We start from the raw sequence: 27,282 nt of genomic DNA, 5'->3' as shown, positions 1-27,282 counted from the left end.
CAAAGTCGACCCGTGACCAGGCAACAGATTTTTCAAATAGACGAATCTTTATTGATACTTTAAACACAACCTGACTAAACAACGACAACTCAGTCAGACACGGACGGGCGTGGCGTTAGGGGTGGAGCCTAGCGCTAGTGGGCGGGGCCTATAGCTAGTGGGGGGGCTCGGACCTCTTCTGCCAGGACGTCTCGTCGGCGCACTGGAACCTGTAGCGGAGGAATCGAACTCGCGGCTTCATGTGGAAGTCAGCAGGAATCCTCCAGTTCCACATCTTCTGCACCTGGGAGACGGCGTCATGTTATAGAACTGTTATATAGATGCTATACACCCTGTATTATATATAGATACGTATGCTATAGAACTGTTATAAAGAAGGTATACACCCTGTATTATATATAGAGACGTATGCTATAGAACTGTTATGTAGATGGTATATACCATGTATTATATATAGAGACGTATGCTATAGAACTGTTATATAGATGGTATATACCCTGTATTATGTATAGAGACGTATACTATAGAACTGTTATATAGATGGTATATACCATGCATTATATATAGAGACGTATGCTATAGAACTGTTATGTAGATGGTACATACCATGTATTATATATAGAGACGTATGCTATAGAACTGTTATATAGATGGTATATACCATGTATTATATATAGAGACGTATGCTATAGAAATGTTATATAGATGGTATATACCATGTATTATATATAGAGACGTATGCTATAGAACTGTTATATAGATGGTATATACCCTGTATTATATATAGAGACGTATGCTATAGAACTGTTATAAAGATGTTATACACCCTGTATTATATATAGATACGTATACTATATAACTGTTATATAGATGTTATACACCCTGTATTATATATAGATACGTATGCTATAGAACTGTTATATAGATGGTATATACCATGTATTATATATAGAGACGTATGCTATAGAACTGTTATATAGATGGTATATACCATGTATTATATATAGAGACGTATGCTATAGAACTGTTTTATAGATGGTATATACCATGTATTATATATAGATACGTATGCTATAGAACTGTTATATAGATGGTATATACCATGTATTATATATAGAGACGTATACTATAGAACTGTTATATAGATGGTATATACCATGTATTATATATAGAGACGTATGCTATAGAACTGTTATATAGATGGTATATACCATGTATTATATAGATACGTATGCTATAGAACTGTTATGTAGATGGTATATACCATGTATTATATATAGAGACGTATGCTATAGAACTGTTTTATAGATGGTATATACCATGTATTATATATAGATACGTATGCTATAGAACTGTTATATAGATGGTATATACCATGTATTATATATAGATACGTATGCTATAGAACTGTTATGTAGATGGTATATACCATGTATTATATAGATACGTATGCTATAGAACTGTTATGTAGATGGTATATACCATGTATTATATATAGATACGTATGCTATAGAACTGTTATATAGATGGTATATACCATGTATTATATATAGATACGTATGCTATAGAACTGTTATGTAGATGGTATATACCATGTATTATATATAGAGACGTATGCTATAGAACTGTTATGTAGATGGTATATACCATGTATTATATATAGAGACGTATGCTATAGAACTGTTTTATAGATGGTATATACCATGTATTATATATAGATACGTATGCTATAGAACTGTTATATAGATGGTATATACCATGTATTATATATAGATACGTATGCTATAGAACTGTTATGTAGATGGTATATACCATGTATTATATATAGAGACGTATGCTATAGAACTGTTATATAGATGGTATACACCATGTATTATAGTATAGAGACGTATACTATAGAACTGTTATATAGATGGTATATACCATGTATTATAGTATAGAGACGAGGTTGCACTATAGAACTGTTCTGTAGATGTTATACACCCTGTATTATAGTATAGAGACGTATACTATAGAACTGTTATATAGATGGTATATACCATGTATTATAGTATAGAGACGTATACTATAGAACTGTTATATAGATGGTATATACCATGTATTATAGTATAGAGACGAGGTTGCACTATAGAACTGTTATAAAGATGTTATACACCCTGTATTATAGTATAGAGACGTATGCTATAGAACTATCATATAGATGTTATACACCATGTATTACAGTATAGTGACGTAGTTATACTATAGCACTATCATGTATGTGTTCTATACCATCTATTAAATAGTATGGAGACGTGGTTATACTATAGAACTATCATGTATGTTATGTCATATATCATGTTATATACCATGTATTATAGTATAGAGACGTCTTTATACTCATTTATATATTCAGACCAGAGATGACGTAGCGGACCAGAGCTGACGTAGCAGACCTACCCTGAGTACCCGGACCAGGTGGGTGGAGCCGTTCAGCGGCTGAAGCTGGAGGGAACAAGATGGACCAAGAGAGGAGAACGAGACATCTTAATCACCTGCTTCAGACACCCCGTCACCTCAACCACCTCCGTCACCTCAACCACCTCCGTCACCTCAAACACCTCCGTCACCTCAACCACCTCCGTCACCTCAACCACCTCCGTCACCTCAAACACCTCCGTCACCTCAACCACCCCCGTCACCTCAACCACCTCCGTCACCTCAACCACCTCCGTCACCTCAACCACCTCCGTCACCTCAAACTCCCCCGTCACCTCAACCACCTCCGTCACCTCAAACTCCCCCGTCACCTCAACCACCTCCGTCTCCTCAACCACCTCCGTCACCTCAAACTCCCCCGTCACCTCAACCACCTCCGTCACCTCAAACTCCCCCGTCACCTCAACCACCTCCGTCACCTCAACCACCTCCGTCACCTCAAACACCTCCGTCACCTCAACCACCCCCGTCACCTCAACCACCTCCGTCACCTCAACCACCTCCGTCACCTCAACCACCTCTGTCACCTCAAACTCCCCCGTCACCTCAAACTCCCCCGTCACCTCAACCACCTCCGTCACCTCAAACTCCCCCGTCACCTCAACCACCTCCGTCTCCTCAACCACCTCCGTCACCTCAAACTCCCCCGTCACCTCAACCACCTCCGTCACCTCAACCACCTCCGTCACCTCAAACTCCCCCGTCACCTCAACCACCTCCGTCACCTCAAACACCTCAAACAGCTACGAGGTAGGTTCGAGGAGGTAGGGGTCTAGGAGGTAGGGGTCTAGGAGGTAGGGATCTAGGAGTTAGGGGTCCAGGAGGTAGGTTCTAGGAGGTAGGGGTCTAGGAGTTAGGGGTCCAGGAGGTAGGTTCTAGGAGGTAGGGGTCTAGGAGGTAGGGGTCTAGGAGTTAGGGGTCCAGGAGGTAGGTTCTAGGAGGTAGGGGTCTAGGAGGTAGGGGGCTAGGGGTCCAGGAGGTAGGTTCTAGGAGGTAGGGGTCTAGTAGGTAGGAGGTAGGAGTCTAGGAGTTAGGGGTCCAGGAGGTAGGTTCTAGGAGGTAGGAGGTAGGGTCTAGAACAGGCCTATTCAACTAGCGGCCCGCGGGCCGAATACGGCCATTCTTATTTATTTTATGGCCTGCAAGAGGTTGCCTGCAGCCCTAAAAAAAAATAATAATAATTGGAAAATTGTTGCCTGCAAATCAGGTTTGCGTGTGTAATATATATGACCAGCCAATAAACCATTGGCTGGTCATACCACCACCTGCCATTGCCTCAATCAAGCTCACTTTGCATTTTATGCTTGCGGACCACGGAGAAACTCACTTTAGCTAGGCTAACAAAAGCTCCATGATGTCTCTTTCCAAGCCAAAAAACGTAAGGTTGTTGTTGAAAAACGCCAATTCAAAACGATTTGGACTGAAATATATTTATTTACTTTGCCATCCGCCACAAGTAGTAAACCGGTGTGTTTAGTGTGCAACAAAGCCATTTCCATGATGAAGGAATACAAGGTGAAGAGGCACTACAACTCAAATCACGGCTTGTTTGCTGCCAGTTTTCTTATATGAAAAAACAAGGGTACGTTGCTCCATGACCAATGAGAAGCTGCATGAGTGTCTCAGGATTGGCCTTACAACGTATGAACTAGGGATGGGCGTGAGGTATCGATTACTTGATCGATTAATTGACATTATAAGTTTTGTATGTGTGGCCCATGAACCACCAGCGGTTTTCCTTTTTGGCCCACTTGTTAAGGAGGTTGAATAGCCCTGATCTAGAAGGTAGGGTCTAGGACTCACCACTAGACCTAAAGCGGCAGAAACGGCCATGACACTTACCAGCCGTCTGCATCTGCTGGGTGGCTGTTTGTTGATCTGTAACACACACACACACACACACACATGCACACACACAGACGCATGTGCACACGCATGCACACACAGACACACATTTCATTAAAATACACAATTCGTTTTTTAGTGTATGGATCAACTTTATAATTTCATCACAAATTATAATGTATAGTATCAACGTTTTTTCATATTCAGTTACTATGGAAACAGAAGAACACCTGTGTACCTGTGTGCGTGGTCATAGCGGTTGCCATGGTACCCGTGTCGGTAGGGAGGAGTGAGGCTGGGGAGTATACAGACGGTGGTTGTCATGGTAGCAGTTCAGTATGGGGTCAGAACAGTCTCATTAATAATGAATGCACAGAGAAGGATTCACTAATGTATTTTGTGAGATATAAATTACTCAATTCTTCTCACAAATACATTTCAATGCACACACAAATGGATATCGGTATGTATAAATGTAAAGTAAATCCATAAACAAAAATTTGTTTCACAAACACATTTCTGATCCACACACAGATGCGTCTTGTTTTAAATAAATGTAATATAAATCAATAAATATATGAATTTAAAAAATCTTTTGAAAGTCCCAGTCTTTCTGAAAATTTCCATCAAAAATGCATTTGGAGGTTGTTACATTTGCATACAAACTGTTAAACTTGAATTAACAAGACGCTTTTCATTTGTGAACTTTTTTGCATTTGTGTGTGAACTGGTCTGTATTTATAAGTGGATTTTTGAGACTCTGCTGACGTGGCTGGATTCACAAACTACCACCTTGTTGAAAAAAAAAATTTCAACAAGGAACTCTCTGTAGCCAATCAGATGCCTCCCTGATTTTCAGCCAATCACATGACTGGAGTGACTGGGTTTTTAGATTGTCGATGCCGTTAAAGTAGCGTTAATAATCGTTTACTACTTTAACGGCATCGATAATCCCAAAACCCGGTCGAAACTGGAAAAAATGTGTAGTTCAAAACGTGACGCAGCTTTTACTTCTTCGCCACCTAGAGATTGTTATCTACGATCATTCAAAAACCCCATGTTATTTGACCGAGGGAACCGGTCCAATAAAATGTGTTGCATAGTTCAGCAACACACACACCTACGCAAACAAACACACATCTATACACAAACATGAATGCAGACACACAAAATTACACACCTGAGAGTGTGTGCGATAAGTGTTCGACTGCCGGCGACTTCGTTCCTCCTGCAAACATAACAACAGTAAAATTGTACATAAATGATGCATCATCTCATGATATATATATTATATTTATATCAGGAAATTATGTTCTTCATTAATATAGCGAATAAAGAGCAAGGGGAGGAGGGGGCGGAGTCAACTCTCCGGTGTTGTGGCTGGACTGCAGAACCCGTTTTAAACACACGGGGGCAATGTTACATTTAATATGCATGAAAATATATAAATAAATAATATCAGTGTATATATAAGTTGAAGATCAGCCTTTATTAAGAAATATGCATTTATTATTATAATTATGAAGTAAGTTGTACTTAGCAAGAACATTTTGTCTCCCATCCCCTGGAGTTCGGAGTGATGGAGCGGACATTTGAGGAGGTGTAGTTTGAGGAGGTGTATTTTGAGGAGTGGTTGTTTGATGAGGTGTAGTTTTACGAGGTGCAGGTAGAGTTTGAGGAGTTGTAGTTTGAGGAGGTGTGGTTTGAGGAGGTGTAGTTTGTGGAGGTGTATTTTGAGGAGGTGTAGTATGAGGATGTGTAGTTTGAGGAGGTGTAGTTTGAGGAGGTATAGTTTGAGGTGTAGTTTGAGGAGGTGTAGTTTGTGGAGGTGTATTTTGAGGAGGTGTGGTATGAGAAGGTGTAGTTTGATGAGGTGTAGTTTGAGGAGGTGTAGTTTGAGGAGGTGTAATTTGAGGAGGTGTGGTATGAGGAGGCGTAGTTTGAGGAGGTGTAGTTTGTGGAGGTGTAGTTTGAGGAGGTGTAGTTTGTGGAGGTGTATTTTGAGGAGGTGTAGTTTGAGGAGGTGTAAATTGAGGAGGTGTAGTATGAGAAGGTGTAGTTTGATGAGGTGTAGTTTGAGGAGGTGTAGTTTGAGGAGGTGTAATTTGAGGAGGTGTAGTATGAGGAGGTGTAGTTTGAGGAGGTGTAGTATGAGGAGGTGTAGTTTGAGGAGGTGTAGTTTGAGGAGGTGTAATTTGAGGAGGTGTAGTATGAGGAGGTGTAGTTTGAGGAGGTGTAGTTTGAGGAGGTGTAGTTTCAAGAGGTGTAGTATGAGGAGGTGTAGTTTGAGGAGGTGTAGTTTGAGGAGGTGTAGTATGAGGACGTGTGGTCACCTGTGACATCGGAGAAGGAGGTTGCTGTCCCAGGAGGAGGTGAAGACACTTCCACCATGACTACAAATATCAACATTAGAAAGATCAGCTGGAATATAATATATATAATATCCTTTATATTTAATATACAATTTATATTTTTAGATTTGTCACTGGTGTTGGCTTTGAGTCTTTAGACTATAAATCTATGTGACTATAGATAGATAATTTATGAATATATTAAGGCGTGTTGTAGATATATTCTGACTATATAAATGTGTGTTGCTATAGATAGGTATATAGATCTATGAAGGAGTGGTTATAGATAAGTATATAGATCTGTGAAGGTGTGGTCATTGATAGATGGATATAATACAGATCTATTAAGGTGCCGTACCCGTTTCTACGTCCATTTGATAAGCAGCTGTACCTGTAACAAACATTAGCATAAGCCTTTAGCAGTAGCTGAGAAGCAGTTTTACCATTAGCCTTCGTCAGCAGCTGAGAAGCAGTTTTAGAATTAGCCTTCATTAGTAGCTGAGAAGTATTGTTAGCATTCTTCAGTAGCTGAGAAACAGTGTTAGCATTCGTCAGTATCTGAGAAACAGTGTTAGCATTAGCCTTCGTAAATAGCTGAGAAGTAGAGTTAGCATTAGCCTTCGTAAGTAGCTGAGAAGCAGTGTTAGCATTAGCTTTCTTCAGTAGCCGAGAAACAGTGTTTGCATTAGCCTTCATCAGGACACAGGGGCGGGACTCTACCTGTCTGGACTTGGTTACCTCGGTTATCATCCACAACAGTAGCCATAGCAACACTACTCCCTGTACACAGAGAGCAGTCAGGTTTTCACAGGAAGCAGGTTACATGATGTTCTGAATGTTATGGTTATTGGAGAGAGACATGAGAGGTACCTCGACCGGTGTCTGCTAGGAGAGTCTGGCGGCCATTTCCTGCAACAGAACACAGGTTCTAACGAGATGTATTCTGAACAAAATGGTGGCATGAGCCAAACCTTTCAATTTGTGTCCTTTTCCGCCACCAGGCTGCCATGCTAATGCTAGCAAGGCTAACACTTATTGCCTAAGTCTCAGGACCATATAGAAGCAGGCTGGGGATATAATATATACTTTAATATTCAATATATATATTATATAGTATAGATATATACAACCACTTTAATCCTAACAAGAACATGTGGATGAGGATAATAAAGTTTGAGATCACCTGGCTGCTCTCTAGCAGGAACTGTGGTCGACTGGGACTCTGAAACAGAAGAGTTAGTTTAACACCAGAGAAGCAGAGTTAGTATAATACCAGAGAAGAAGAGTTAGTCTAACACCAGAGAGGAAGAGTAAGTCCAACACCAGAGAAGAAGAGTTAGTCTAACACCAGAGAAGAGTTGGTCTAACACCAGAGAAGAGTTAGTCTAACACCAGAGAAGCGTTAGTCTAACACCAGAGAAGAGTTAGTCTAACACCAGAGAAGAGTTAGTCTAACACCAGAGAAGAGTTAGTCTAACACCAGAGAAGAGTTGGTCTAACACCAGAGAAGAGTTAGTCTAACACAAGAAAATAGTTAGTTTAACACTAGAGAAGAAGGGTTAGTTTGACACCAGAGAAGAGTTGGTCTAACACCAGAGAAGAGTTGGTCTAACACCAGAGAAGAAGAGTTCAGGGTGGTCTCTTACCTTGCTGCCCTACAGAGGGGGCGTGGTCTGAGGCTGTGTTTACAGCAGCAGAACCTGGTGCCAGAGTGGAAGGGGATTGGTCAAGAGTGGAAGGGGATTGGCCAAGAGTGGAAGGGGATTGGCCAAGAGTGGAAGGGGATTGGCCAAGAGTGGAAGGGGATTGGCCAAGAGTGGAAGGGGATTGGCCAAGAGTGGAAGGGGATTGGCCAAGAGTGGAAGGTGATTGTCCAAGAGTGGAGGAAGGATGGTCCGGAGTGGAAGGTGATTGGTCCGGAGAAGAGGAGGACGGTTCCGGAGCGAAGGAAGGATGGTCCGATTGGTTAAAGGTCAGGTAGACTGGGAGGGTCGGGTCTCCTGGAGCTGGGAGAGAGAGCCTTAAACATCAGGAAGTCCTTCTGGTGGGAGGCTAGGAGACTGGACAGCTGGTAGGACAGAGGTGGTAGGGTGGAGGTGGGAGGGTGGAGGTGGGAGGGTGGAGGTGGCCTGGTGTGGGCTGCGGTCGGAGGACTGACCTGGGGACCGTGGGTTAGTTGGGCTGGAGGTTGGAAGGGTGGAGGCCACGGGCGAGGTCTCGGAGGCTGGAGGCCCCAGATCAGACACCATCACTGGAACACAAAGACCACTCTGTTACTACTGGAGGATTTGGTGCGGTGCGCTACTCGTTAGAACCTACCCCCTAAAGCTCGTTAGCACCTGTCCCCTAAAGCTCGTTAGAACCGTTCCTCTGAAGTTCTTTAGAACCATTAGCTCCTCGTGGACCAGAGGTGTTCCTCAGGGACCAGAGGTGTTCCTCAGGGGCCAGAGGTGGTCCTCAGGGACCAGAGGGGTTCCTCAGGGACCAGAGGTGGTCCTCAGGGACCAGAGGGGTTCCTCGTGGACCAGAGGTGTTCCTCAGGGACCGGAGGTGTTCCTCAGGGACCGGAGGTGTTCCTCAGGGACCGGAGGTGTTCCTCGTGGACCAGAGGTGTTCCTCAGGGACCAGAGGGGTTCCTCAGGGACCAGAGGTGTTCCTCAGGGACCAGAGGGGTTCCTCAGGGACCAGAGGGGTTCCTCAGGGACTAGCCGTTTCAGGACGCTCACCTGAGGCAGCAGAGCCGAGTGACGAGACGTTCTGTCCCTCTTGGACTGCAAGACAGAAACAAAATGAACCATCGTCATGAAAAGAAATCTCCAGATCAATGTATACATTTAGAAGAGAGATAACTCAGATATATATGTATATATATATATATATATATATATATATATACGTATACATATATATGTGTATATATATGTATACAGGTATATACATCTATATATAACTGGGATGCTGTCAGGGTATCTATACATGTTTATAAATGTGTATAGATATATCGATGGACTGGTGTCCGGGTATTGATGTATATATGTATATATATATATACTGTATATATATACGGGAGGCTTTTCGGTACCTTGAGATCGGGCGTTGTTGTTGTCACTGGCCTCCAGCAGCAGGGAGGAGCCGCTGGGAAACACAACTGATAGGAAAACAAAGAGCTTGATCCGTTGATCCTCACCGCAGGTTATACTGTAGGCACCGTCTTTCATGGTAGCTTTAATGTTGTGATCACGGTTGCACATTTGATGGGTAGTTTGATAGGTAGTTGTGTGTTGTGAGGGTAGTTTTGATTTGTGATGATAGTTGTGTGTTGTGATGTAAGATATGTGTTGTGAAGGTAGTTTTGTTTTGTGTTGATAGTTATGTGTTCTGATGGTAGTTGTGTGTTTTGATCGTAGTTTTGTTTTCTGATGGTAGTTATGTTTTCTGATGGTAGTTGTGTGTTTTGATGGTAGTTGTGTGTTTTGATGGTAGTGGTGATGGTAGGTGTTTGTTGTGATGGTAGTTGTGTGGTTTGATGGTAGTTGTGTTGTGGTGTAAGTTTTGTTGGGATGTTAGTTGTGTGTTGTGATCGTAGTTGTGATGCTAGTTGTGGTGGTATTTGTGTAGTTGTGATGGTAAGTGTGTATTATGATAGTAGGGGTGTAGTTGTGTGTTTTGAAGGTAGTTGTGACAGTAGTTTTGATGGTAGCTGTGTAGTTGTTGAATGGTTGTGTAGTTGTTGTTTCATTGTGATGGTAGTTGTAAAGTTGTGATGGTAGTTGTGTAGTTTTGATGGTAGTTGTGTAGTTGTGGTGGTAGTTGTGAAGTCGTTGTGTAGTTGTAATGGTAGTTGTATAGTTGTTGTCTAGTTGTGATGGTAGTTGTGTAGTTGTTGTGTAGTTGTGATGGTAGTTGTGTAGTTGTGATGGTAGTTGTGATGGTAGTTGTGTAGTTGTGATGGTAGTTGTGTAGTTGTCGTCTAGTTGTGATGGTAGTTGGGTAGTTGTGATGGTGGTTGTGTAGTTGTTGGGTAGTTGTGATGGTAGTTGTGTAGTTGTAATAGTAGTTGTGTACTTGTTGTCTAGTTGTGATAGTAGTTGTGAAGTTTTGATGGTAGTTATGTAGTTGTTGTGTAGTTGTGATGGTAGTTGTGTAGTTGTTCCGTAGTTGTGATGGTAGTTGTGTAGTTGTGATGGTAGTTGTGTAGTCATGTAGTTGTGATGGTAGTTGTGTAGTTGTTGTGTAGTTGTGATGGTAGTTGTGTAATTTTTATGAAGTTGTGATGGTAATTGTGTAGTTGTCTAGTTGTTGTGAAGTTGTGATGGTAGTTGTGTAGTTGTCTAGTTGTTGTGTAGTTGTGATGGTAGTTGTGTAGTTGTCTAGTTGTTGTGTAGTTGTGATGGTAGTTGTGTAGTTGTCTAGTCATTGTGTAGTTGTGATGGTAGTTGCGTAGTTATGTAACTGTGCTGGTAGTCCCCTGGTGGGGCCCTCACCGTGGTCCGAGGGCCTCTGGGCTCCGGCCCCTGGGAACGGGCTGTGTCCTGGGGAGACAGAAGGGGGGTCAAAGCGGAGCCTGGAGGACCAGAGTCCCCACCGGGGTCACGGTGAACCTGCTGGTCTGAGGGCCCCGGTGTATGAATGAACAAAGCTCCTCTTATCAGGGCGGGGCCCCCGGGGGCCTGGCGGCTGCCGCTCTGCTCCACCGGCCCTGGAATCCAGGGGTCAGGGCGGGCCCCCCGCGCGGCCGGGGAGCGGGGAGCTAAGGGTCTAAGCCTGTGGGATCGTCTTACCCGGGCCCCGGGACGGGCTGCTGCCTGCATGGGCTCCGGTTCCTGCAGAGAGAGCCCCGCAGCACAGGGGAGAGAAGGTCAACAACGATGGCTCCTTGTTCTAGATGAGAACTTATGTCATTTTAGCTTCCTGTCCCTGGAGCTAGTTAATCGAGTTCATAAGGTCTTCATGAACCTGGATCAAGAGTTCAGAAGGTCTTCATGAACCTGGATCAAGAGTTCAGAAGGACTTTATGAACCTGGATTTAAGGTTCAGAAGGACTTCTTTAACCTGGATCAAGAGTTCAGAAGGTCTTCATGAACCTGGACCAAGAGTTCAGAAGGACTTCATTAACCTGGATCAAGAGTTCAGAAGGACTTCTTTAACCTGGATTTAAGGTTCAGAATGACTTCAATAACCTGGATTTAAGGTTCAGAAGGTATTCATGAACCTGGATTTATGGTTCAGAAGGTCTTCATGAACCTGGATCAAGAGTTCAGAAGGTCTTCATGAACCTGGATCAAGAGTTCATAAGGTCTTCATTAACCTGGATTTAAGGTTCATAAGGACTTCATTAACCTGGATTTAAGGTTCAGAAGGGCTTCATGAACCTGGATTTAAGGTTCAGAAGGGCTTTATGAACCTGGATTTATGGTTCAGAAGGGCTTCATGAACCTGGATCAAGAGTTCATAAGGTCTTCAAGAACCTGGATCAAGAGTTCAGAAGGTCTTCATTAACCTGGATTTAAGGTTCAGAAGGTCTTCATGAACCTTGATTTAAGGTTCAGAAGGTCTTCATGAACCTGGATTTAAGGTTCAGAAGGTCTTCATGAATCTGGTTCAGGCTCAGTTTAAGCCTATTAGATGTTTAAAATGTTGTTTAGTTTTTTCATATTTTTCATCATTTCTGTATGGATTTAGATCTAGATTTATCATCTAATATATTTTAATATTATATATTTAAATTTATATTCATAATATCATAAATATTCGTAATTAACCTCTCACCCATTATGCTATCCAGACTCTTGGAGTCATCATCATCTGGAAAGGAAAGGACAGCCTCACTTTATTATAACTAGTACTACTACTGTTAACTAGTACTACTACTGGTATAACGTCTACTACTACTGTTAACTAGTACTATTACTGTTAACAAGTACTAGTGTTAACTAGTACCATTACTGGTATAGCTAGTACTACAAGTGGTATAACTACTACTACTACTACTACTACTACTGTTAACTAGTACTACTACTTGTACAACTAGTACTACTGGTACAACTGGTATTACTATTGGTATAGCTAGAATTACTACCAGTAAACCCAGGACAGCCACCTCTTGACTATATAACTAGTACTACTAGTAAAACTAATATTAGTATTAATATTACTAGTACTAGCACAGGGTAAACCTAGGAAGGCCACTTCTCTATATACTCGTACTTCTAGTAAAACTAGTACTAATACTCCTATAACTAGTACTACAACTGGAACTGCCACTCTTTACTTTATAGGGAGTGTAACTAATTGAACTGGTATTACTTCTGGTAAACTAGCACAGTGGCTCTTTTCAGTCTACTACAATTAGTAAAACGATGAGTTCAACCTGTATATACTTATCTCAACCAGTACCCCTCGTCATAATAGACTACTAGTTTAAACTAGTGCTACTAGTACAAATGAGTACAGCTAGTAGAACAACTACCATGAACTATTGCTACTAGTATAAACCAGTGGCAAAATGACTTGATGTAACTTAACATTATTGGCTCAAAGGAAAGATGTTTTTCGTCAAATATTGAAGTTGGTGCTTAATTAGTTCTAATTAGCTTTAATCCATGGATGATTGATATCGTGTTTAATGAGCACAACTTTCTGCGTTCCCGTTTTTCATTGTTTTAAATTTCTTGTTTAAGGACGGAAGCAGGCACACGGCATTCTGAGTTACTATGACAATCATCATCAATCCTCATCATCATCTTCATCCATCATCATCATCATCACCTTCATCTTCATCATCATCATCATCATCACCGTCATCTTCATCACCATCAAGACCATCATCATCATCATCACCATCATCATCCTCATCCATCATCTTCATCATCAACTTTCATCACCATCAAGACCATCATCACCATCACCCTCAACCTCATCATCATCTTCATCATCACCATCATCATCATCTTCATCCATAATCATCATCATCCTCATCCATCATCACATCATCATCACCATCATCTTCATCGCCATCATCATCATCATCTTCATCACCATGATCATCCTCGTCCATCATCATCATCATCTTCATCCGTCATGACCATCATCCTCATCATCAACATCGTCATCATCATCATCCTCATCATCAGCATCATCATCATCATCATCCTATTCTTCATCATCCTCACCCTCCTCTTCTGAGAGCTCCTCCTCCTCCTCCACCTCCTCCATCGCCTCCTGTTCCTCCACCTCCGTCTCTGGAGAGACACGAGTACTGTTACACACACACACACACACACACACACACACACACACACACACACACACACACACACACACACCCACACACACACACACACACACACGCACACACACACACACACACACACACACACACACACACACACACGCACACGCACACGCACACACACACATATACACACCCATACACAAGTACTGTTGTACACACACACACACACACACACACACACACACACACACACACACACACACACACACACACACACACACACACACACACACACACACATATACACACACATACACAAGTACTGTTACACACCCACACACACACACACACACACACACACACACACACACACACACACACACACACACACACACACATATACACACACATACACAAGTACTGTTACACACACACACCCACACACACAAACACACATTCACAACACAAGTACTGTTACACACACACGCACACACACACATGCATATACACCACACAAATACACAAGTTCTGTTACAGCCGTGCGTGTGTGTGTCATAGTGTGTGTGTTACCTTCCACAGGAGCTGAGCAGATAGTTGAACTCAGACAGACGAGCAGAGCGGCCGTGAGAATATTTCTGTTTAGAGCGACATGAACACATGAACACATGAACAATTCATACAGTATTTCTTACAATACACATAATAACCCCTTCATCAACTCATCCATTACACATAATACCCCCTTCATCAACTCATCCAATACACATAATAACCCCTTCATCAACTCATCCAATACACATAATAACCCCTTCATCAACTCATCCAATACACATAATAACCCCTTCATCAACTCATCCAATACACATAATAACCCCTTCATCAACTCATCCAATACACATAATAACCCCTTCATCAACTCATCCAATACACATAATAACCCCTTCATCAACTCATCCAATACACATAATAACCCCTTCATCAACTCATCCAATACACATAATAACCCCTTCATCAACTCATCCAATACACATAATAACCCCTTCATCAACTCATCCAATACACATAATAACCCCTTCATCAACTCATCCAATACACATAATAACCCCTTCATCAACTCATCCAATACACATAATAACCCCTTCATCAACTCATCCAATACACATAATAACCTCTTCATCAACTCATCCAATACATTGAATAACCTCTTCATCAACTCATCCAATACATCGAATAACCTCTTCATCAACTCATTCATGTCAACATATATAGTGTATAGTTATATTCATGTCAACATGTACAGCATATGGTATATATTTATGTCAACAAATATAGTATAAAGTGCATATACAAGTCAACATATATAGTGTATATTCATGTCAACATTTATAGTGTATAGTGGATATTCATGTCAACATATATAGTCTATAGTGGATATATATGTCAACATATATAGTATATATTGTACATTCATGCATATACAGTATATGGTGTATATTCATGTCAAGATATACAGTATATCGTTTTTATTCATGTAAACATATATAGTGTAGAATTAACCTATCTGCAAGATATATTGGTACATCTATAGTATATACTATACAGTTTGTTAGTACATATTTTTTATAGATACAGGTGTAGTTTATATTGTAAACAATATTGGTGGTCCATGCATAATGTATCTTAACAATAGTATTTCGAAGTTTTAATAGGTCTATGTATCGTTTATATTGGCACATCTAAAGCACTATAATATCATATTAAATATGAACAAATGTTGCTACATATTATAGTAGTATAATACAAAAATGTGTAGGATAAATATATATTATACTCCGGTAGTATACTATAATCGAATTTATTATATTATACCAGTATATTATGTTTGTTGGTATAAGTATACTAGTAGTTTATAGTAATCCATATATTATTATATAATTATTGGTACATATTGACTAGTATAAAAGTATATATTGGATTATTAGCAGTATACTATAGTATAATTTATACTATATCATGTAATAGTATTTGTATGTAATGATTCCTACCTGGTCTGCATGCTGGTCAACGGGGAAATGAAACAGTACTGAGTCTAATGGTCTCAGAGAGAGACTTATACACAGAGGCGCTTACACACACACACACACACACACACACACACACACACACGCACACGCACACGCACGCACACTGACACACACACACACACGCGCGTACACACACACGCACACACACACACACACACACACGCTCACACACAAACATCTGTATGTTTATGTGTGTTTATTTACTTTGTATCAATATAAATCTATACATATACACACATATACATTTTTTGTGTGTGTGTGGTTTCGTATGCGTGTGCGTGGATGCGCACATTTTTGTGATTTTGTATATGCGTGTGTGTGTGTGTGTGTGTGTGTGTGTGTGTGTGTGTGTGTGTGTGTGTGTGTGTGTGTGTGTGTGTGTGTGTGTGTGTCTGCCAGAGGGCACTTAAAGCCTGGGAATCTGACGATCACACACATCTTGCCGTGTTAATGCATTGCTCTACCAGGGAATATAACCCCTAACCCCGAGTATGTAGTGTAGTTATGCTATGTACTCTCCTCCTCTCCCCTCCCCTCTCTCTCCCTTTTCCTCCCCCTCACCCCTCTCCTCTCCCCCCTCCCCCTTCCTCCTCGCCTCCCCTCCCCTCTCCCCTCTCCTCCTCTGCTCCTCTCTCCCCTCTCTCCCCTCTCTCCTCACCTCTCCTCCTCTCCTCCTCTCTCCTCCTCTCCTCCCCTCTCTCCTCCTCCCCTCCCCCCTCTCCCCTCTCCTCTCCCCCCTCCCCCTTCCTCCTCGCCTCTCCTCCCCTCTCTCCTCCTCCCCTCCCCCCTCTCCTTCTGTCCTCCCCCCTCTTCCCTCTCCTCTCCCCCCCTCCCCTCTCCCCTCCCCTCTCCTCTCCCCTCTCCTCCTCTCCTCTCTCCTCCTCTCCTCCCCCTCCCCTCTCCTCCTCTCCTCTCCCCTCTCCTCTCCCATCTCCTCTCTCCTCCTCTCCTCCTCTCCTCCCCTCTCTCCTCCTCCCCTCTCCCCCCTCCCCCCTCCCCTCCCCCCCTCTCCTCCCCCTCCCCTCTCCTCCTCTCCTCTGGTTTCTCTGAGAGCTGCTCCTGGCTGCTCCACTGATCTGCTCCGGAGACACAGACTCCGTATTGTGACTCAGCTGGACTCCGGACTCTCTGATATCCGCTCTGAAGGCCGTCTCTGTCCGGGTCCAGCCAAGCACAAAGCACCTTCCTGAGCCTCACCTGACCTGCTCTCCATCACCTGCACACCTGTCTGCCTGCACACCTGTCTGCCTGCACACCTGTCTCTCTGTCTCATCTGTCTGCCTGCACACCTGTCTGCCTTCACAACCTTTCTGCCTGCACACCTGTCTGCCTTCACAGCCGTCTGCCTGTCTCACCTGTCTCCCTGCACACCTGTCTCTCCATCTCACCTGTCTCCCTGCAAACATCACACATCTCACCTGTATCCCTGTAAGCCTGTCTACCTGTCTATCTGTTCTTCCACCTGTCTATCTCTCTAGCTGTGTTGCAGCTGTCTATCTGTCTACCTGCAAACCTGTCTCTCTGTCTTACCTGTCGCCCTGCACACCTCACACATCTGTCAATCTTACTACCTTTGTTCCACCTGTCTGTCTGTCTACCTGTGTTCCACCTGTCTGTCTGTCTACCTGTGTTCCACCTGTCTGTCTACCTGTGTTACACCTGTCTGTCTATCTACCTGTGTTCCAACTGTCTGTCTGCCTGTCGTCCACCTGTCCATCTGTCTACCTGTGTTCCACCTATCTGTCTGTCTACCTGTGTTCCACCTATCTGTCTGTCTACCTGTGTTCCACCTGTCTGTCAGTCTACCTGTGTTCCACCTGTCTGTCTGTCTACCTGTGTTCCACCTGTCTGTCTACCTGTGTTCCACCTGTCTGTCTGTCTGCCTGTGTTCCACCTGTCTGACTGCCTGTCGTCCACCTGTCCATCTGTCTACCTGTGTTCCACCTGTCTGTCAGTCTACCTGTGTTCCACCTGTCTGTCTGTCTACCTGTGTTCCACCTGTCTATCCGTCTACCTGTGTTCCATTTGTCTGTCTGTCTACCTGTGTTCCCCCTGTCAGTCTACCTGTGTTCTACCTGTCTGTCTGTCTACCTGTGTTCCACCTGTCTGTCTACCTGTGTTCCACCTGTCTGTCTGTCTCCCTGTTTTCCACCTGTCTGTCTATCTGTGTTCTACCTGTCTATCCGTCTGCCTGTGTACTACCTGTCAGTCCACCTGTGTTCCACCTGTCAGTCTACCTGTGTTCCACCTGTCTGTCTGTCTACCTGTGTTCCACCTGTCTGTCTGTCTGTCTGTCTGTCTGTCTACCTGTATTCCTGTCTCACCAGTCAGACCGGTCCAGTACTAGTAGTAGTATGAACAGTAGTTGTATTAGTTGAAGTATCAGTTAAAGGTGATATTCGACACCTGGTTGTTTCAGGTGTTTTCCTCTTTAGTGGGGGTGAGAGAGAGCGGTCTCTATTGTTACTGCCATCAACACGGTGAATGGGGTCGCTATGGTTTACTTGGGTCATTATTGTTATTAGAGTTGCTATGGTTGGAAGGGTTTCTACTTACTAGGAATGCTATGGGTTGTTATGGCTACTAGGGTTGCTATGGTTACAAGGTTAATTGTGGAAACTGTGGTCACCACTGTTACTAGGGTCTCCACAGTTACTAGGGTTGCTATGGTTACTAGGGTTGCTATGGTTACTAGGGTTGCTATGGTTATTAGGGTCACCACGGTTCCTAGGGTTGCTATGGTTACTAGGGTTGCTATGGTTAGTAGTATCACTATGGTTACTAGGGTTGCTATGGTTACGAGGGTTGTTATGGATACTAGGGGTACTGTAGTTACTAGGTTGCTGCTGTAGTTAATTACCTTTAGTATTTATATCATAACATGTATAATTACTCTTACTGTGTATAGTTCTATTATTACTTTTATATTAATACTGTATATATTTATATCATAACTTATATTATTGCAAGATTACTACAGCAAGATGTTTATTTATTATTATATATTATAACTATTAATGTGTATAGTTATATATATATATATATATATATATATAGCATCACTGTATTATTACTGTTTATAGTTTCTATATTATAACAGACTTATTATTGCTATATTATCGCTGGATATAGTTATAATATAACTTTTATATAATTATTCCAATAACTTTTATCTGTCTCAGGGCTGGATTAGACTCGCTGTATCACCGAGCGTCACCGGCTGAGACCGGCTGCGACCGGCTCTGTCCTGCTGTGTCCTGTGTGCCGACTTGCTGCAGCATTACGAGGTCAAAACGCATGATAGTGGAGGTCTCCACTGCACACAGACCACACTCATATCGGATCCGGAAATCGTGCAAAAGCATGTGTATAGCGTGCTCATGTGAATAAACCACAGCCGCTTTACAGCCACTGGTTGAGGAGGAACTGATCATTCTACTAGTGTTAAGACGGCCGCAGAAAAATGTATTGGAAGAGTGTTAACATACAGAAAACGCGACCTAGGTCAGACAGTCTCATCTCAAACTTTCTGCCATGCTAATAATAACCTTCCCGACTCTGACCTCAAGGTCACTGATAATTATCTCGATCGCCCCCAACTTTCTTGTCAGCATTGCATCTTGCGGACGCGTCGTGTTCGCTTGAGACAACGTATATCAGCCCTGATCCGTACACGTAGGCATTGTCTGCAGCAAGTCAAATCCAGCCCTTAAGGATGGAGGGAATATATATATATATATATATATATATATATATATATATATATATATATTTATTTATTTATTTATTTTCTTTGGCTCAAAACAAAGAAGCAGTAGCCTGACTGCTATGTTCAAGGCAGTTTGTTTGTATGTTCATCGTTTAATTGCACTATAGGCTTTTTTTTTGTATCGTCCTCTTTTGATCAGTATATGGCAATGTTGTTATCAAGAAAAAAACATTTGCACAAGGCAAGCCGATGCACTTATCAATGTTGATACGAGCATTAAAATGAGAGCAATTAATGGGACAAAGAAATCAAGGGAATCGTGAGTTAACTATGGCATTAATGCGATTAATCGCGATGAAATATTTGAATCGCTTGACAGCACTAATATATATATATATATATATATATACACGGCTCTGCTTTATGTCGTGGAACGCACCGTTCACTTGCATGAGCCTTCACAACTTCCGGCAGTGAATTATTTTTTAATAACTCAACCTTGCTAAGCGTATGACCCTTGGCAAGGAAAGAGGATTTTTTGCCATCTTTCGTATCACTCCATCCCTTACATATCTTATAAGCATGTTCTACAGGTCCTAGCAGGAAGTCGCCGTGTGGAGGATTCCGTGGATAGTTGACAGCCGTAGATCTTGAGGAAGAGATCAGCGGGCAGAGGGTTTGACGGTAAAAGGCTGTGATTCCCCACAGAAGCTGTAAATGCGGTCCATCGGGTTCTCCTCGCCGCGGAATTCACAACAGAGCGCTTTACAGTAAAGGAAGAGGAACCAGGAAATATACATTTCTGGTTCAGTCCAACCCACAAAACTATTATTAAACATGACACTAACACCACTGTTAAACACAAACGCTATTAATCACACTAATGCTACTATTAGGGTCACTTTAAATATATCCTAGAATTAAGTAGGATAGATATAATGCTACTAATAAATTCACAATGAATTAAGGATAAACATCTTATGATTATATTATATATGAACAGATCATGCTATTACTATTAAAAACACTTGATCACAAATGATCCAAAGGATTGATAGATAGACTACCATTAGAAACATATTAATAACGAATGAATGAGTCTGGAAAGAAAACATCCACGCAGATGAGCTAGAATTTATTAGAGGTTCAAAGGTTCCTCTGACAGAACAACAGTTGGAACCCCAGGATTTACAGAACCCAGAGGGTCAGATTTAAACAGAAACACTAAATATGTACAAACAGGGCTGGGTGACCTTTGACCTGCTGGGTTAACAGGCAGCTAAACTAATAGGGGAGAGTTTGTGTGTGTGTGTGTGTGTGTGTGTGTGTGTGTGTGTGTGTGTGTGTGTGTGTGTGTGTGTGTGTGTGTGTGTGTGTGTGTGTGTTTGTTTATAATTGTGTGTGTGTCTGTGTGTGTGTGTATGTGTGGTTGAATTTGTGTGTGTGGTTGTGTGTGTGTGTGGTTGTGTGTGTGTGTGTGTGTGTGTGTGTGTGTGTGTGTGTGTGTGTGTGTGTGTGTGTGTGTGTGTGTGTGTGTGTGTGTGTGTGTGTGTGTGTGTGTGTATGTTTGTCTGTGTGTGTGTGTGTGTGTGTGTGTGTGTGTGTGTGTGTGTGTGTTTGTGTGTGTCCCAGCTGAAGAAAGAAGAGATGGTGTTGAGAGGCTTCAGAGACAGGCGGTTGTCATGGCGATGAAGAATGAGGAAGACTGGAATGGATCAGTCAGCCTGAGAACGACAAGATGGAAGATCATCAATACCCCTTTATCTCTACATCTATAGCTCTACACCTATATCTACATCGATATCCCTGCATCTATAGCTCTACACCTATATCTACATCGATATCCCTACATCTATAGCTCTACACCTATATCTACAGCTATATCGCTACATCTATAGTGCTACACCTATAGCTCTACATCCACAGCTCTACATCTATAGCTCTACACCTATATCTACAGCTATATCTCTACATCTATAGCGCTACACCTATAACTCTACATCTATAGCTCTACATCCACAGCTCTACATCTATAGCTCTACGCTATATCTACAGCTATATCTCTACATCTATAGCGCTACACCTATAACTCTACATCTATAGCTCTACATCTATAGCTCTACGCTATATCTACACCTATATCTCTACATCTATAGCGCTACACCTATAACTCTACATCTATAGCTCTACACCTATAGCTCTACGTCTATAGCTCTACATCGATATCTACAGCTATATCTCTACATCTATAGCGCTACACCTATAACTCTACATCTATAGCTCTACAGCCATATCTACATCCACCACTATGTCGCCACCTCTATAGCTACATCTACACCTCTATCTATCTATTTTTAGCTTTATCTATTTCTATATATCGACAGCTATATCTATCTTTTAGCAATATTTGTATCTATCTATATATATAGGAGTGGAGGAGGTGAGGGTGGAGGAGGTGAGAGTAGAGGAGGTGAGGGTGGAGGAGGTGAGGGTGGAGGAGGTGAGGGTAGAGTGGGTGAGGGTGGAGGAGGTGAGGGTGGAGGAGGTGAGGGTGGAGGAGGTGAGGGTAGAGGAGGTGAGGGTAGAGGAGGTGAGGGTGGAGGAGGTGAGGGTAGAGGAGGTGAGGGTGGAGGAGGTGAGGGTAGAGGAGGTGAGGGTGGAGGAGGTGAGGGTGGAGGGGGTGAGGGTAGAGTGGGTGAGGGTGGAGGAGGTGAGGGTAGAGGAGGTGAGGGTGGAGGAGGTGAGGGTGGAGGAGGTGAGGGTGGAGGAGGTGAGGGTAGAGGAGGTGAGGGTGGAGGAGGTGAGGGTAGAGGAGGTGAGGGTGGAGGAGGTGAGGGTAGAGGAGGTGAGGGTAGAGGAGGTGAGGGTGGAGGAGGTGAGGGTAGAGGAGGTGAGGGTGGAGGAGGTGAGGGTAGAGGAGGTGAGGCCAGACAAAGAGAAAGACACACCTTCACATTCCTCCTCTTACAAGAACAATAGCTGAGGTGACTGTAATATTCATCATAGAGAGAGAGCTACGTCAGTAGGGTGGTGTTAGAGAGAGAGCTACGTCAGTAGGGTGGTGTTAGAGAGAGAGCTACGTCAGTAGGGTGGTGTTAGAGAGAGAGCTACGTCAGTAGGGTGGTGTTAGAGAGAACGAGAGCTACGTCAGTAGGGTGGTGTTAGAGAGATAGCTTCATCAGTAGGGTGGTGTTAGAGAGAGCGAGCTACGTCCGTAGGGTGGTGTTAGAGAGAATGAGAGCTACGTCAGTAGGGTGGTGTTAGAGAGAATGAGAGCTACGTCAGTAGGGTGTTAGAGAGAGAGCTACGTCAGTAGGGTGGTGTTAGAGAGAGAGCTATGTCAGTAGGGTGGTGTTAGGGAGAGAGCTACATCAGTAGGGTGGTGTTAGAGAGAGAGCTATGTCAGTAGGGTGGTGTTAGAGAGAGCGAGCTACGTCAGTAGGGTTGGTTTAGAGAGAGCTACGTCAGTAGGGTGGTGTTAGAGAGAGCTACGTCGGTAGGGTGGTGTTAGAGAGAGCTACGTCAGTAGGGCGGTGTTAGAGAGAGAGCTACGTCAGTAGGGTGGTCTTAAAGAGAGAGTGCTACGTCAGTAGGGCGGTGTTAGAGAGAGAGCTACGTCAGTAGGGTGGTCTTAAAGAGAGAGTGCTACGTCAGTAGGGCAGTGTTAGAGAGAGAGCTACGTCAGTAGGGTGGTCTTAAAGAGAGAGTGCTACGTCAGTAGGGTGGGGTTAGAGAGAGAGCTATGTCAGTAGGGTGGTGTTAGAGAGAGAGAGCTACGTCATTAGGGTGGTGTTACCTGGAGACGTCTCACTCCGGCTTCTTGGAGTTCCCAGCATCTGGAGAGAATGAAACATGAGGCGTTCATCAGGTCTAATGCTTCAACAAGGTGGAGGAGGGGGAGGTGGTGGAGGAGGGGGAGGTGGTGGAGGTGGGGGAGGTGGGGGAGAAGGGGGAGGTGGGGGAGGTGGGGGAGGTGGTGGAGGTGGGGGAGAAGGGGGAGGTGGGGGAGGTGGTGGAGAAGGGGGAGGTGGTGGAAGTGGGGGAGGTGGTGGAGGTGGTGGAGGTGGTGGAGGTGGTGGAGGTGGTGGGGGTGTGGGAGTTGGGGGAGGTGGTGGAGGTGGTGGAGGTGGTGGAGGTGGTGGATTTTGAATGTCTGAGCTAATGAGTTGTCAGGTGATTGAGTGAATGCTTCAAAAACACAACTTTTGAGTGTGAGCTTTGAATTGGCATCAGTCCACCATGGCCGGCAGATTGGCTGGTTTGCATGGTTTGTACCTGTGTGTGTGTGTGTGTGTGTGTACCTGTGTGTGTGTGTGTGTGTGTGTGTGTGTGTGTGTGTGTGTGTGTACCTGTGTGTGTGTGTGTGTGTGTGTGTGTGTGTGTGTGTGTGTGTGTGTGTGTGTGTGTGTGTGTGTACCTGTGTGTGTAAGGGTGTGGGTGTGTACCTGTGTGTGTGTGTGTGTGCGTGTGTGTGTGTGTGTGTGTGTGTGTGTGTGTGTGTGTGTGTGTGTGTGTGTGTGTGTACCTGTCTGTGTGTGTGTGTGTCTGGGTGTGTGTGTGTGTGTGTGTACACCTGTGTGTGTGTGTGTGTGTGTGTGTGTGTGTGTGTGTGTGTGTGTGTGTGTGTGTGTGTGTGTGTGTGTACCTGTCTGTGTGTGTGTGTGTACCTGGGTGTGTGTGTATGTGTGTGTGTACACCTGTGTGTGTGTGTGTGTGTGTGTGTGTGTGTGTGTGTGTGTGTGTGTGTGTGTGTGTACCTGTCTGTGTGTGTGTGTGTGTACCTGGGTGTGTGTGTATGTGTGTGTGTACACCTGTGTGTGTGTGTGTGTGTGTGTGTGTGTGTGTGTGTGTGTGTGTGTGTGTGTGTGTGTGTGTGTGTGTGTGTGTGTCTGTGTGTGTGTGTGTGTGTGTGTGTGTGTGTGTGTGTGTGTGTGTGTGTGTACCTGTGTTGGGGGCAGCTGTGTGACCTGATTGGACGGCCTTCATGGGAACCTCAGTTTTCATGTCTGCAGATAACAAACAGACCAACAGGCAAACGGACGTGGTTATTAGGGTTGCTATGGCGATGGGAGTGCGAGGCTGCCACCCAAGGGGTCAACTGTGGGGGGGCGGGGCTACGGGGGGGGGGGGGTGGGGTGGGGGGGTTCACCTTCCAGCGAAGCGGAGGGGTCTTTGGTCCCGGGCTCCTCTGCCTCAGGGCCACTCTCTGTGGGCCCCACGTCGTCTGGGGTCTCCTCGCTGCTGCTGCTGCTGGAGGCCTGCTCCTCCTGCTCCACCTGCTCCTCCTCCGCCTCCTCAGGGGACTCGTCGGACTCCTTCAGCATCTCGTCCAGCTCCTCGGCTAGCTTCTGGTCCGACTCCTCGCTCGACTCGTTGGACTCGGAGACCTCGCTAGCCTCACCGGCCTCGTTAGCCTCGTTAGCCTCGCTAGAGTCGCTAGCATCACCAGCGTCGCTGGCGTCGCTAGATTCGCTAGACTTGCTAGATTCGCTAGAGTCGCTAGCATCGCTGGCATCGATAGCCTTGCTAGCATTGCTGGCCTCGCTAGCCATGGTAACCTCGCTGGAGTCGCTAACCTCGCTATTGTCGCTAGAGTCGCTGTCCTCGCTAGACTCGCTGTCCTCGCTAGACTCGGTAGCCTTGGTAACCTCGCCGGAGTCGCTAACCTCGCTATTCTCGCTAGAGTCGCTATCCTCGCTAGCCTTGGTAACCATGGCAACCTCGCTAGACTCGCTGTCCTCGCTAGACTCGCTAGCCGCGGTAGCCTCGATAGAGTCGTTAACCTCTTTATTCTCGCTAGAGTCGCTATCCTCGCTAGCCTTGGTAACCATGGCAACCTCGTCAGAGCCGCTAGCCGCGGTAGCCGCGGTAGCCTCGATAGAGTCGTTAACCTCTTTGTTCTCGCTAGAGTCGCTATCCTCACTAGCCTCGCTAGCCTTGGTTACCTCGATAGAGTCGTTAACCTCTTTATTCTCGCTAGAGTCGCTATCCTCGGTAGCCTTGGTAACCATGCTGGAGTCGTTAACCTCTCTATTGTCGCTAGAGTCGCTATCCTCACTAGCCTCGGTAGCCTTGGTAACCATGCTGGAGTCGTTAACCTCTTTATTCTCGCTAGAGTCGCTATCCTCGGTAGCCTTGGTATATTCCCTAGGGTCGTTAACCTCTCTATTCTCGCTCGAGTCGTTAACCCAGCTAGCCGTGGTAACCATGGTAACCTCGTCAGACTCGCTAGGCTTGCCGGACTGTCCAGCCTCGTCAGAGTCGTCATTATTATCATCAGCATCATCTGCCACACCAGCGGCGGTGCTATCGTTCTTCTGGTCTGACTCTGGCTCCTCCTCTTCCTCTGAACTTTCCTTTTCTGGTCCCTCCTCCTCCTCTGGACTCTCCTCCTCTGAACTCTCCTTCTTTGTTCCCTCCTCCTCCTCTGAACTCTCCTCTTTTGGTCCCTCCTCCTCCTCTGGACTCTCCTGCTCTGAACTCTCCTCTTTTGGTCCCTCCTCCTCCTCCTCCTCTGAACTGTTCTCTAGGAGATCCTCCTCCTTCTCTTCCGACGTCTTGTCTTCCGGGTCCACATCCTTCTCCTCCTGGCTGCTGTCTCCTCCTGGCTGTGGGTCCTCCTGGTCGTTCACCTGCTCCTGGGATTCTGCAGCGTCGGGCGAGTCTGTGATCAGGTCTGGAAGGGGAGCAGAAACAGCTTTTCTCTGGTACGCCTTCAACACATGTCCGTGGTGGGTTTCTGAGCCCCAGATCCAGATGGTTAAGACAGGTTAGTTGAGAGTTTTATGTCTAGAGCGGTCATTAGAGCTGCATTAAGGTCTTACCTACTGCAGCTTTAAGGTCTTACCTACTGCAGCTTTAAGGTCTTACCTACTGCAGCTTTAAGGTCTTACCTACTGCAGCTTTGAGGTCTTACCTACTGCAGCTTTAAGGTCGTACCTACTGCAGCTTTAAGGTCAGGCATACTGCAGCTTTAAGGTCTTGCCTACTGCAGCTTTAAGGTCTTACCTACTGCAGCTTTAAGGTCTTGCCTACTGCAGCTTTAAGGTATTGCATACTACAGCTTTAAGGTCTTACCCACTGCAGCTTTAAGGTCTTACCTACTGCAGCTTTAAGGTCTTGCCTACTGCAGCTTTAAGGTCTTGCATACTGCAGCTTTAAGGTCGTACCTAATGCAGCTTTAAGGTCTTGCATACTGCAGCTTTAAGGTCTTGCATACTAAAGGATTAAGTGCATTCAAATCTAAAAGTCTACGGGTATTTACCTTCATCGACTGCAGAATCATCTTTTGGACCGATGGTGTTTCCTACTCCTGCAAACGTTGAAATATACTTAAATACAATATATATAATATTTGTAATAATACATAAATAATATTTTTTAAATATAGATCAATAAAATAGAAAAAAATATATAATATATAAAATGTATACAAACAACATAATATGTATAAATAATGTATAAAGTACACATCAATGAAATATAGTATATACAAATGCTATATAAAAAATATATAAATAAAATTGAAAAAAAAGAAGGTAAATAATCTATGCATCAATAAAATAAAACCTATTTAAATAT

General features: G+C 44.1%; 2 protein-coding genes across 7 annotated transcripts in view; both read right to left on the bottom strand.

The window, feature by feature from the left end:
• Nucleotides 1–26: 26 nt before the first annotated feature.
• Nucleotides 27–16,021, bottom strand: si:ch211-80h18.1 (uncharacterized protein LOC555593 homolog). Of its 2 annotated transcripts, XM_060043921.1 has the most exons (20): nucleotides 15,954–16,021; nucleotides 14,479–14,543; nucleotides 13,847–13,915; nucleotides 12,444–12,479; nucleotides 11,456–11,497; nucleotides 11,159–11,206; nucleotides 9,757–9,822; nucleotides 9,401–9,445; nucleotides 8,833–8,925; nucleotides 8,321–8,680; nucleotides 7,858–7,896; nucleotides 7,545–7,583; nucleotides 7,395–7,454; nucleotides 7,033–7,065; nucleotides 6,657–6,716; nucleotides 5,504–5,551; nucleotides 4,562–4,618; nucleotides 4,321–4,356; nucleotides 2,440–2,484; nucleotides 27–283 (listed from the first exon to the last, which is right to left on the bottom strand). In XM_060043921.1, exons 1-20 carry the CDS (start codon nucleotides 15,962–15,964, stop codon nucleotides 249–251), a joined length of 1,287 nt encoding a protein of 428 aa, XP_059899904.1. In that variant the 5' UTR covers nucleotides 15,965–16,021; the 3' UTR covers nucleotides 27–248. The 2 variants fall into 2 exon arrangements, with proteins under 2 accessions (XP_059899904.1, XP_059899905.1); XM_060043922.1 differs by lacking the exon at nucleotides 7,395–7,454.
• Nucleotides 16,022–20,828: 4,807 nt separating this feature from the next.
• The window catches only part of LOC132451391 (dentin sialophosphoprotein-like), an 8,715-nt gene continuing 2,261 nt past the window's right edge, over nucleotides 20,829–27,282 (bottom strand). For 2 of the 5 annotated variants that reach the window (XM_060043849.1, XM_060043850.1), the window contains 5 exons: nucleotides 26,966–27,013; nucleotides 24,851–26,377; nucleotides 24,645–24,707; nucleotides 23,498–23,537; nucleotides 20,829–21,425 (listed from right to left, as the gene is read on the bottom strand). In XM_060043849.1, the coding sequence (XP_059899832.1) occupies nucleotides 23,509–23,537; nucleotides 24,645–24,707; nucleotides 24,851–26,377; nucleotides 26,966–27,013 (1,667 nt within the window). In that variant the 3' untranslated portion in view covers nucleotides 20,829–21,425; nucleotides 23,498–23,508. The remainder of the gene's footprint in view (nucleotides 21,426–23,497; nucleotides 23,538–24,644; nucleotides 24,708–24,850; nucleotides 26,378–26,965; nucleotides 27,014–27,282) is intronic. The other 3 variants (XM_060043854.1, XM_060043852.1, XM_060043851.1) reach the window with 3 other exon arrangements.

The sequence above is a fragment of the Gadus macrocephalus genome, chromosome 22 (assembly GCF_031168955.1).
Source record: "Gadus macrocephalus chromosome 22, ASM3116895v1".
Lineage (NCBI taxonomy): Eukaryota > Metazoa > Chordata > Actinopteri > Gadiformes > Gadidae > Gadus > Gadus macrocephalus.
Note: the sequence above shows the minus strand (reverse complement) of the source record. Positions and strands in the feature narration are given on the sequence as shown.